At 43.3% G+C, this 12,676-nt stretch overlaps 1 protein-coding gene across 1 annotated transcript in view; it reads right to left on the bottom strand.

The window, feature by feature from the left end:
* Positions 1-12,676, bottom strand: part of Hsd17b11 (hydroxysteroid 17-beta dehydrogenase 11) — a 32,680-nt gene that overhangs the window by 5,214 nt on the left and 14,790 nt on the right. The window contains exons 4-5 of the mRNA XM_052198910.1: positions 11,674-11,780; positions 6,660-6,797 (exon numbers count right to left, since the gene is read on the bottom strand). Of these exons, the coding sequence (XP_052054870.1) occupies positions 6,660-6,797; positions 11,674-11,780 (245 nt within the window). The remainder of the gene's footprint in view (positions 1-6,659; positions 6,798-11,673; positions 11,781-12,676) is intronic.

Here is a 12,676-nt window from a genome sequence, read left to right as displayed (position 1 = left end):
GTTCAATATGACTTAGCCAGTGTTGGCTCAAACTTTCACAGTCTGACCTGAAGCAGTTTATTGTAAGCATATTTAGACAGAGTGCCATTTGGAGGAGTTTCCTAGAGTAATACAACCCACTGTCCACAAGGAGGCGCAATTACATCAAAGCTCAATTTAGAGTGCATATCTCTTCCAAGAAGATGGGCTCTAGGGATGGCTACTGTATGAGCTGGGCCTAGGAAAGGATCGGGTGTGGTCTCGGTCATAAAGATGGTCCAGAGGCCATCTGGGCTATGGTTCCGGTTGGGGAAGCTTGGGGGAACTCCTGGCCCTACAGATAACACAGATCACCAGCTCTCTTTCCAGCCTTCTGGATGCAAGTGTTGGTTATGCATTATTTTTCTTGAAATCTCTTCCTCAAGTGCTGGGGTCACAGCCATGTATCTCCTCCTGGCTTTGTGTGGTGCGGGGATCAGGGTTCATGTGTGCTAGGAAAGTCCTCTACACACTCAGTCCTGTCCTGGGCCCCTGACTAGCAGCAGCATACTTTTCTCTTTTGTCTTCAGGTTGAGAAAAAGTAAATCTTTTGGTATGTAATAAACAATTGAAAAAAAAATAAAATTTGTGCTTTAAGTAGTAAAAATTTGGTTTTCCTATTTTTCTAGCAGCAGATTTAGAAAATAAAAGCGGTTAAGATATGAATTAAGTATAACACAGAGGTTTTTGGTTTTTTGTTTTTGTTTGTTTTTTTGGATTTGGTTTTTTCGAGACAGGGTTTCTCTGTATAGCCCTGGCTGTCCTGGAACTCACTCTGTAGACCAGGCTGGCCTCGAACTCAGAAATCCGCCTGCCTCTGCCTCCCAGGATGCTGGGATTACAGGCGTGCGCCACCATCACCCGGCTAACACAGAGTTTTTAAAGCTAAAAAAAATCAATAAAAGGGAGGAAGGAGAAAGAAACACTTCAGGCTGTGTTCTGTATACCAGGCACGTCCCAGGACTATATCTGTAATAACCGACTCTCGACACCGTAGGTGACATCATAGCTTTTATGTCGGCGTGCTAAAATTCGGACAGCGTGGGCTTGGTTTAGTTGGAGGAAATTCACCATTCTATGGAACATGGTGTCTTTTTTATTTTTGAAATCCTTTTATTTTCATTTTTTTTGGGGGGGGACAGGGTTTCTCTGTGTAGCCCTGGCTGTCCTGGAACTAGCTCTGTAGACCAGGTTGGCCTCAAACTCAGAGATTCCCCTGCCTCTGCCTTCCAAGTGCTGGGATGACACGCACGCACCACCTTTTTGTGTGAGGAGGGCATGGTTGTGATCTTAGCACTTGAAGGAGATCCAGTAGGATCAGAAGTTATGGTCATTGTGGGATCCATAGAGAGTTAGAGGCTAGCTTGGACTACATGAGAACCTTTTTCAAAAACAACAACAAAAAGCAGTCAGTGGTCTTCTGATGGTGGCTGTAGCATCGAGTTTGTATTCTCAAGTTTCTAGGGAAGAGCAGAGGTTTCTCTGCTCCACTGTCTTTATCCTGGGAAGGCACGGTCTCCTCCTTAATCTTCGCAGGGACTGGCCAACGCTGACCCATGGTTCAAGTCTGAAAGCTGCCTGACTTTATATGAGCTGTAAATTAAGAATAGGCTTTATATTTTAAATGGCTTAACAGTTCATGTGAGGATTATATTATGTTCTAATTTCAATGTACATAAATAAAGTTTTATTGGGAGAAAGAGAGAGAAAGAGAGGGAGAGAGAGAGACAGACAGACAGACAGATCTTGCATGTATAACATTCCTGGTTTCCCTAGTGGTGTCTGTAAGTCCAAGGACCTTTTTCTCCCAACAGGTCTCAAACTATATGAAGCTAAAACTGTCAGAATTGAGAGAATATACAGTTTTGACAACATAGTTGGGGAGTTTATTCCCCAGTTTCAACAGTGTTTGAAAGCATGAGACAGAAGACTTCTGAAGTATTTGAAGTCAGCTAGACTGACCCAATGTGGATAATGCACTTCCCTAACAGTAGCAGACTAGATTTGCTTTCCAAGAGCATATAGAAAAATCCTCATTATGGTAGGCCATGTTTAGAGCACAAGACAGATCTTGGTAAGAGCAAAAAGACTGAAATCGAACAAAATACGTCCTGACTCTAATGGAAGAAACCCAGAATGGAGTGTAATTAGAAATCAGTAATAAAGGGAGCCGGAAAGGTCACAGTCATAGTCACGTGAGCAGACTCCACATGTACATCTCGTGCAATAGAGAGGAAGCTGCTGACAACCAGAAATGCTTTGCGATGAAAAGAAGCCACTCCACAGAAAAACATGTGACATACAGTTCTCAGAGGGGAACCCAAGACTGGGAACATCTACATTAAAAAAGAAGAAAAACACTAAATCAACGGATGTGGAACTCCATGTGAAGGAGTCACCAACAGTCCTCCCCACCAACAGTCCTCCCCACCAACAGTCCTCCCCACCAACAGTCCTCCCACCATCCGGCCTACGAACCACAACAGCCCCCAGCATGACCAGACAACCCTAAGGTGCAGTAGTGGCACACCCACTTACCTTAGGAGTAACCAACAGCTCTCTACTCGGACTTAAGTCTCATTCAACAAGAGAGGAATTTTGCTGGTACTGGAAACTGGCCAACTACTGAGGGCCAGTAAAGTCATGGATCTCAGAGAATTTACAACCACCACTTTACTAACCCATCATAATTCCTAACTAAATACTAAATGGTTATCCTTATATTCACAGATATGTGTGGTTCTCACCTCTCAATAAGGCAACTTCTCTTTGTAACAGGTTCTGAGTTACAGAAATGACAGCCCATCGAGATGCAGAGTTGTGGAGCCCAGTCACAACAGATACATCTATGATACAACCCTGGACTGAACGAAGGCTTGGGATCATAACAGAAGAGGGGGCAGAAAGATCATCACAGCCAGAGGGACAGACTGCGTCTCCTAGAAACGTCAGAGGCTTCACCATAAAGTCTCACTAACAGGATTGCTTAAACAGAGCTTTACAAGACCGACAATGGGCATGCTAGCGTGGGGCAGCGGGGTGCGGAGAGCTCATGAGCCCCCGACCTTAGGCCACAATGTGAAGGTGGCGGGATTACATGCTGAGGGTGTGGAGAGCAGGAAGAGAAAGGAGGACATGATATAGCTACATTATAATATCAAAAGTAAGGAAAACATTAAAAAAGAAGCTGAAGGTTGGGGCTGGGGAAATGGCTCAGTGGTTAGGAGCACTGACTGCTCTTCTAGAGGTCCTGAGTTCAATTCCCAGCAACCATATGGTGGCTCACAAACATCTGTGATGGGATCTTCTGGTGTGTCTGAAAATAGCAACAATGTACTCACATACATTAAATACATAAATAAATAAATTCTGTTTTTTTTAAAGAAGCTACAGGTAATATTAAACCAAAGATGATTAGGAAACAATAAAGATTTAATTATTCATAAGTGGACAGAGACCAGACACAGCACAGAGCCCAGGAAGTCAACTCTGTTTCTTTGAAAAGAACCACAGAATTGATGTTTTAAGCTAGGATGTCCAAGGGAAATAGAACACACAGAATATGAGAGCAGGATAGGCAGGGTCATTGCTAGGACCTCACAGAATAAAGACTCTGAGAGCACCGTAAACAGCCCTGCGACAGAGACCACGTGAGACACACAGATTCACGGAATGGCAGACTTTGAAATGACTCAAGTCGAAACTGAAAAACGGAGAGGCCTTTAGTAAGAAATTCAATCAGCACTGAAGACTGCTCACTTAAGACAGTCAGAGTCGTGTACCCCAGGTTAGCCCAGAGCTCTCTATGTAGACCTGTCTGAACTGGAAATCCTAGCTACCACGCCTGGCTTCTTTTTTTAACGTTTAAAGGAGAACTGACAAAAATCCTTTTAAAACTTCTTCCAAGAACAGATGGCAAGGAAGCTTCCTGCTTTGTTTTGGGTTGGGTCTCAGTATTTAAGCCCAAGATGGTCTTTAATTAGTGGTAATGAGCTTGGTGCACACTAAAATTAGAGGCATGAGGCGCACACCTGGCTGACTGGTTGCTGCCGTGAAGTGTTACCTAGCTATGTGCCAGAAAACTTGAGGCCAACCAATCACAGGTGTGAATCTCCAAAACTGTGGACAAAAACAAACATTTTCTCTGTGTACATTGATTATCACCAGTATTTTGTCAGAGTGACAGAACGCTGACCAGCTGCAGAGTCCTTATAGGAATTAGGAGCAGAAGAAACTGGAAGACAGAGGCAGGCAGGGGGGTCAGAGGCTCATGTCATCTTTGCTTCATAGTGAGCTTGATTCCAGTTTTGGCTGTATGAAATGAGAGGGAGAAGGAGAAATAGAAAGAGGAAGAGGAAGGGAGGGAGGAAGGAAGAGAGAGAGAGAGAGACAGACAGACAGACAGACACAGACAAAGATAGATTATCAAACCGTGGCAGGAGGATCAAAGCTGGCATGCAGGATCAAGTCAGAGAATAGAGGCGAATATAAAGTACCTAGGACCGCTTTTGGCACTTAGCAGGTGAATGCTTAGTAACTCTACGACTATCCAAGTTTATTTAATACAAATAATTCTTAGATCTCAAGGACTTAATTAGGAGGCATGACAATACTTAATCCCCATAAATTCGGACTACAGTGAACTCTTGCCTTTATGGAAAGCCTGCTTCTTCGCATTGTGTCGCATGTATAAACACAAGTGATAAAGACACATGAGTACCCTTAGGAGTGGATTTAAGCACCAACACTAATCTGGGACGCATCGTTTCAAATTCGGCCACTTAGAAGCCGGTCCAGTTTCTTCATGAAGAAATCTGGCTCCGGGTAGCTGGGTCTGAGGTTCTGTTTGCTGCTCATGGGGATTAACTCTAAACCTCAGACGGATATCATCTCTACTGGAAAGCGAGACAGCAGCTGCCCCAGCGCTCTAGAGGTAAGAAAAAGACTTTAGTGCTCAGCTGCTAGTCTCTAATTTTTCGCCTAGGGATATATTTGGTCCAGCAGAGGGCGCTCTTGCCTTGTCCAGGCATGTCCTGGGGCAAGGCTAAAACAGCAAAAGCTCTAAAATGTGGTACCCGATTTTAACAACTGAAAGTCAAACTATTTTTTATTTAAAACAAAACAAAACAAAAACAAAGAAGAATGCCAATATGTTATTTCAGCATCTAAATTCTAAGATAGAGAGGGAGCAGCAAGGGGTATTTTGGTACACCTGCTCTTGGGTTTAATGAACAAGGCTGCTCCCTAACCCCAGGTTGACCTGTCCTTTCTTCAGGGTCAAGTTACGGCTTTATAGTTAATACAGGTGGAGTTAAGAACTGGCTTTCTGAACAAATAGTCTTGCCTTTTGGCTTGTTGTGTACTTCTGTTGTTGTTGTTGTTGTTGTTGTTGGAGACGGATCTTACTTTGATGCCCATGCTGGTGTGAAGTTTAGCCTTCAGAGTGCTAGGGATTATGGGTGATGCTAGAAGACCTGGGTTTAGTCTTACCTTTATTTTCTAACAAAATTGTAGCTTAGCATAGATTCTTTTGGGGTGAAGTCTTGTGACACTAAGAAGTCCTGCACAGAAAAGTTACCAAGTAAAGACAGGCGGCGGCTGTAGGATGGGGCCGAATCCTCGCTTGCTGTACAATCGACAGGAGACGAATATCTAGAGTGTACAAAGAACTAAAAAACCTACATTTCAAGATACCAAGCACATGCAATACATGGGTTAAAGAAGAGATATTCTCAAAAGATAAAAGTCAAATGTTAAGTTTGGTCTTTTCCTGGCTGATATGGGTAGATTAAGTGTGGTCGACAGAGACCTTCCTAATACCTCGCGGAACCTAAGGGCCGTGGGGGAGCACTTGGGAAGACTCTATGCAGCCAATGGGACATGTAAAGGGGTCTCAGATACAGGAAGGCTAGTAGATGTTCGCTTTAAAATCCTGAGGCTCCCTAGACAAGTAAGCAGATACGGTGGGTGAGGCAGACGAGCCCCCAAGCAGTGTGTGAGAACCTGATTACGTACAGACTCTATGGAGTTGGCAGCGGTTAAAAGGCAAGCAGCAAGGAGCTCACGAAGACAAGATGCCCCCTGCCCGCTGGTAGACTGTACGCTGGCGCCTCGCTTCTGGAGGGCACTATGGCGGAACAACCACACAGCGTCACCGGAATCACCCACGTGGCTTTTGAGCAGGGATCCAGGCACCCTCCTCACCACTACCCTACATCAATCAAGCAATGTAAGTCATCTCTGGGATTCAGGAGGCCAGCATTTGTCCCAAACACTCCAGGAGATAAGAATGTGTACGCGAGTCTGAAACCTGCTGGTCTAGGGTTGAAGAAACAAAGGAATAAAGATTGACTAGTATCTCCACCACCCCCCCCCCCCCACCGTGGTCCTTCTCCCCACCCCCTCTGACCGCCATTCAGGTCTTCATTCAGCTGGGGCCTCCCACCGTTCTCTCTTTGTTTCTCCACCTGTTTTCCCACAAGCCTCACAAACTGAAAGCGAGGTGAACAGCACGTTCAGGTTTCAGGTGTTTCAGGGATTAATCTGTTTAGGAAGCCCACAGAGCGAAATCCCCAGCAAGCACCTGCGCTGCAGTAACGAGCGCTCCCCGGTTATTCTGGTCTCGCCCTGTGCCAGCTTACTTGGTGCTTGGGTTCTTGATGAAGCCAGTGTTTATGAAGTTAGGGCAGAGGCACGATGTTCGGATTCCTGTTCGTCCCAAGGCAGCCAGTTCATCGGTCAAGGCTCTGTGGAAGCCAACAGCGGCAAACTTGCTGGAACTGAAAGGAAGAAGTTCACAAGTGAATTCAAGAATTGAGGTGCTGCAGTTGGGTGAGCTCCTCCGACCAGCAGCAGGGCGCCCCTAATCACATCACAGGTCTGGTGTGGATTTATCAGCTCAGAGCTTAATTCCTAAGCACACGAAAGCCTCAGGCACGTGGCCCAGACCATGTCCAAGTGTTGAGTCCCTAACCAGGTGGATTTCAGTGCATCGAAGACAAGAAACCTGTGGAATGTTTGCTTTGATTGTTGTTGTTTCAAGAAAATCGGATGCCACTGTAATATGTTATTTATTCTAAAATGGTCATGGAATTCAGGGGGAAGTTCTGTACACATCCATTCTTCTTTAAGTCACAGCTTGGTTCCTCAGAACCCTTTCTTACCCCTCCCCCACCTTCATTCTCTGATACTCGGATAGAATATTTCAGATTCGTAATACATGTGTGTGCCTGTGTGTGGTGGGGGTGTAGTATTTGGGTAAAGGCAAGATTTTAAGTCTGGTATTTTCCATTAATGCATTTCACTTTATTTTTGGAGACAGGGTCTCTCACTGAACCTGAGCCTTGCCCACTGGCTGCACTGCCTGGCCAGCAAGTGCCAGGGATGCTTCTTTCTCTGCTCCTAGAGCGCTGGGTGATAGGCGGGTGTTGCTGGGCCTGGGGGATCTGAACTCAGTTCCTATGCTTGTGTGGTCAGCCCAGCACTTTCCTGACTGACCCCTGAGCTCTGTACTTACCCTTTTACTGTAACCTCCATGACTATGCTGGTCACCAATGAGTCTCCAGGGCCTTGCTTAACGCTTGCCGCTTGACAGGCATTCAGTAAAAATTTGTCATAAACGAATCACAGTGCAAAGCAATTCTCACAAAAGCATCTTCACTTGGAAGTATGCTGAAACTACTCTAAATGGACTTTATTTTTCTAGGTAAATATTTTATTTTCTAAGTTTAAAAAGAGTTTTATTGAAATATTAAGTCACAGAGCACTCAATTCACCTACTGAATTGAAGGGATATAAGTCAGTCATTTGTTGGTTTCTTACATTACTAATTTTTAAAAAAAGTCATAAGATACATGTAACAAAAATCTGTCACTTGAGTGTGTAGTCCAGTGATATTAATTACCAGATAGTTTTATGCTTCTAAATCTTTATGAATTAGAAATTAGATAAAGTATCTATACATTCTTGCCAATTTCACTGTACTCTAAAAAACAGAAAATTGTGGAACGTCTTTTCTTTTCTTTATAGATATGTTTGTTTGAGACGGGGTTTCTCTGTGTAGCCCTGGCTATTTGGCACTCACTCTGTAGACCAGAAATCTTCCTTCTTCTGCCTCCTGAGTGCCGAGGTTAAAGGTGTGTGCCATGCCTGGCTCTTTTTCATTTTTTTAAGCTTAGAAATATGTTGAAGCTGTAAATGAAATATTGGTTTCAATAATAGCATAGAAAGCTTCCGTACACTGAAAAACATCACAAATGAAAGTAATGGCATCTAAAATAATTGATGTGGGACAGAACCTGCTCACAGTGAATCAGATGGTCTATTTTTATTTAAGCCTCATGACTCCATGATGTAGGCATTTTATGACTATTGTTTACTGAAACAGGAATCAAGGTTCAATGTGCAAAGTAAAGTCTGGTAGACTAAAGGAAAGCAGGAGAAACCCACAGGATAAAACGCCGACAGAGGCAGCGTAAAGACACGCTCATTCATTAGCACACACAGTAGCATGTTCCTTTAGCATGTGATGGTCAATTTCTTATCTTCTCAGTTTGTCTTTCAACATAGGCAGATTTCATCATGTATAACTGAGGCTAGCAACCCTTTAAAGTCTGGATCTGAGCTTTTTGAAAAAGTGAGATAAAACAAAACTGAAAACTAACTACGGCTTTCAGTTTTCCAAAGCACAGGTTACACTGGCCTTTTCTGGAAGGCTGTTTGACAAGAGCATGAAGCTCGTCCAAGTGGAGTGAGAGTCACCATGCCCTACTCTTGGATTGAGAGTCATGTGCAAGCGTTATAGCAAGAAACCACCAGCCGGGCTTCCAAAGATTAATGCTGGGGAAAGCTCATGAAAGAACAGTTGGGAGCATTTCAAATGTCTGTGCTGGGCAGCATTCAGACCTTCCTGCTCTGATCACACCACAGTCCTCAAGCGGTCAGACCCATACGATGACTGGATCCAGCTTGGTCTAGATCCCAGAGCCTAGAACCTGCTTGTGCAAAGGTGCTTTGGGATGGTCTTGCTGAACTTGAGGTTTAAAGAGGTCAGCTGACCTGCTGGTGGCTAATCCTTATCAACAGAGGGAAGCAGCCAGCCCGAGATTCACTCTGTGCCCTTCCTGGGTCTGGAGGTTTGTATTCCTATTAACTGAGAGAGTCCTGCAAAAGTCCTAACAACTGAGTGGTGACATTCATAGTATCATGTCATAGGAACTGAAATTGATGCTGGTATATATTACTAATGTGTACAGCTTAATGGTTTTAGATCCAAAATACAAGATTATAATGCAGTTGGTTTTTCTAGGTTTTCTGTTTGTCTGTTTGTTAAGACAGAATCTCACTATATCCTGAATGGTGGCCTTGAACTTGCAATGCAGTCCAGGCTGGTCTTGAACTTGTGATCTTCCTGCCTTGGCGTCACTATACATGGAAACTCCTTCCCCCCTCCTTAAACGTAGGATCTTGTATATACTAGGCAAGTGCTCTATCACTCTGGCCCTTATTTTTGACAGTGTGTCTGTGACAGCCCAGCCTAGCCCTGGACTCGCCCAGCCTGACTCCCCTGCTTGCAGCTCCCAAGTGCTGAGATTGCAGGTGTGCCCCGCCACAGCAGAGCAGCAACCCACTGTGGGTGATTTCTCACATGTGACTATGGCTGAAGTGCCCAAAAGTTGTTCCAAATGCTTAACATGGTAATTTGTGCTTGGTGAGATTATATATATAATATAATATAATATAATATAATATAATATAATATAATATAATAATATAATATATATTATATAATATATATATAACTAAATTCTATTTTCTGATTTTTTTTCTCAAGTGAATTAGAAAAATGACAAAACAGCATAGAGTTTATGGTCTCAAGTGTCTGGGGGAGGAAGGGCACGATTACACACATCAGGAACACACCTTAGCTCCGAGTCACCAATCTTGCCTCCGTGTGGCTTTAAGGAGCGGTACTTCCCCTTGGAGTCCATCAGGACTGAGCCCAGATGTGGATTTTCTATTTTATGTTCCCTCTGACTTCCATCCCTTCTGTCTGATCTGAGTCTGTGCCTGCATGAAGACTGAGAACTGTCCTTGTTTCTACCTTCTGACTGTGTGACTGTGTGTGTCTGTCTCTAATAAAGAACTTTGCTTTGCATTTATTGAGCAGCACAGAAAGCACCCATGGGGAAGGGAATGAGACCATTACTGAAACTTTTGCAGAAAACTGTTACAGAAATCTTTAACAGTTTTACTAGGGATTAGGTCACTGGCTCCACCTGACCCAGGTAGCAAACATCACTGTTTATCAACCAGTACACATAAGTAGATGCTCTCAACCTTTATGGTAGGTTTTAGGAAGTTGCTTTCCACTTCTGTATTGGCTGCTTTCAACAAGTGAGTCGTATGCATTCCTCTGGGTCAGGGGCATGGAAGAGCGAGGTAAGACTGCAGGTGTGCGTTAGGTTAGGGGGAGTTGATTCCATGGTCGTTACACTGTTCTGTTAAAGTCAGGTTAAACAGTTTGAGTGTACAGTAGGACAGCAGTCTTAACTGACTGCAAGGGGTGTTATTAACTCTGGCTGTGAGGTCCAGCAAAAGGTCCAGTCTCTTAGGATGTAAGAGGTATTTTAGAATAGTGCATGTCGTTAGAGTAGGTTTGAACCTTAGGGTGAATTAGATATGAATGTAGGAAACCTAAGTGAATAGACCCCCCCCCCTTAGCCTTTGCAGTTTCACCTCAATTCTTCGTGATAGTCAGAACTGTTTCTTTTTAAATCTTTTAAAAGCAGCATTCCATTATAAGCTAATTCCTACGCTATTTGTGACAAAATAAAATTTCTAGCTAGTTGTTCTCTTTTAATATCAACTTTGAAGTTGGGAGTGTGTAAGGAGGATGGTAGATACCTGAAGGGAAGGGTTTCTGCTGGGAGAAATCATAGTGTTTATGGTAAAGCTCTAGCTCCGAGCAGACACTGAGTAAAATGGAACCAATGAAGATGCTGTGATAGGTAAGGCTTACAGATGTGGCGGGCAGCTGAGAACTGCAGTGGGCACTCTGCACAGCTTGGAAACCACAGAGCTGTAGCTCGGATGGAGATGTATGGACCCACCGCTCTGGGCTTCCGCCTGTCTCAGATGACACCCTTTGTCAATTTTAAAAGGCCATTCCTCTTTATAAGCTACAATACTGCCATCTTCACTGTGGCAAAACATTTCTGTTGTTTCCTTACAGCTAGAAAGCATGGGGAATGTTTTAAGTGATTGTCTTACAAGTAGTTCCTCCATAGACTTCCAGAACAGCCCTTGAAGTGAACTGAAAGAGGGCTTAAGAGTTGATGACACTGTTAATCCCAAGACTCTGTGGAGCTCTTCATATTTCGGCAACTTTAAGTATATGATCATGATGAAGATAATCCTCACTAGATAGGATAAGAAAAATTAAGTGCCCAAACTCAGATTATGTACATATCTGTACCTGTAACTATAGATGTGTGCAAATATGCAGACATGTATATGGGTAGATGGGTAATTTATTTTTAAGTAAGATGTATGCACACCTTATATAAAAGTTTATGAGGATCTAAATTAAACCAATGAGACACAAAAGCATACAAGTTAAGTGTCAGAGTAGACGAAGGAGAAGTACTCACGCACCAGTAGGCCAGCAAGAAGGGGACGACGGTGTGCCCTGCGGCTGACGCCACGGTGACAATGTGCCCATGATTATTCTTCATCATCGCTGGGAGAAATGCCTTGGTAGTCTAGAAATAATTTTTGTTAAAAAGATACCATGTATTATTTCTGGTTCATAGCCTATGGAGAATACTTTAAAAGAAAGACATATTCTCCAAACCTTGCTCCTGATACCCTGATCGCCAAGACTAACTTAAGACAAATGAACAGCAGGTCACATCAGAACAACTGCAACACACACCAAAAGCGTTGAGAGCTCATCTCACTTAAATCGCTAACTACTTATATCCCTAACCAGCTCCCTCTTACCATAGATATTTTCAACCAGTTTATATATTGACTAGAAATGATACACTAGAGTACAAGAAGAAGTAACACTTAATATTAAGTAACTAGACAATAATTTGATCATGATATCAAAATACCATGAGCGCAATCTTTTAATGGTTACTAATTAATTTGTACATTAAACATTTATTGAGTACCCACTGTGTGCTGGGGATATACAGAAGCAAATAAGATAATACACTATATGTTACCAAGCACAAACATAGGCAGATAGGTATCAATGGCTTAGGAAAAGCAGGGTAAAAGCATGGTGCATTTTCAACAGCTCCAATCACCCCAAGCCCATACCTAAGAATCTACCAAGGGGTCTTTTATAAACTAGCTCTCTGGGAACTAGCTGGCATCTTCAGAAACATACAACTAATGTCCTTGAATGGTGGGTTGCATTATAAAGTCTGAAGCTTTTGAGGCCAGGAAATAAGATGGGTCTGAGTCTCTTGAGACTTTGAAAGCACGCCACACTCACCCTTGTTCCGTTACCACAGACAGTGATTCAGGTGGTCTCTATTTCCTCTCTGTATTTTCCATATTATCACAGAGAGGTGTGCAAACCTAGTTTAGAATCAAGTCTAGTTTAGCATGGTGATGCATGCTTGCAAACCCAGAACTTTGAAGG

This window comes from Apodemus sylvaticus, chromosome 11 (genome assembly GCF_947179515.1).
Source record: "Apodemus sylvaticus chromosome 11, mApoSyl1.1, whole genome shotgun sequence".
NCBI lineage: Eukaryota > Metazoa > Chordata > Mammalia > Rodentia > Muridae > Apodemus > Apodemus sylvaticus.
Note: the sequence above shows the minus strand (reverse complement) of the source record. Positions and strands in the feature narration are given on the sequence as shown.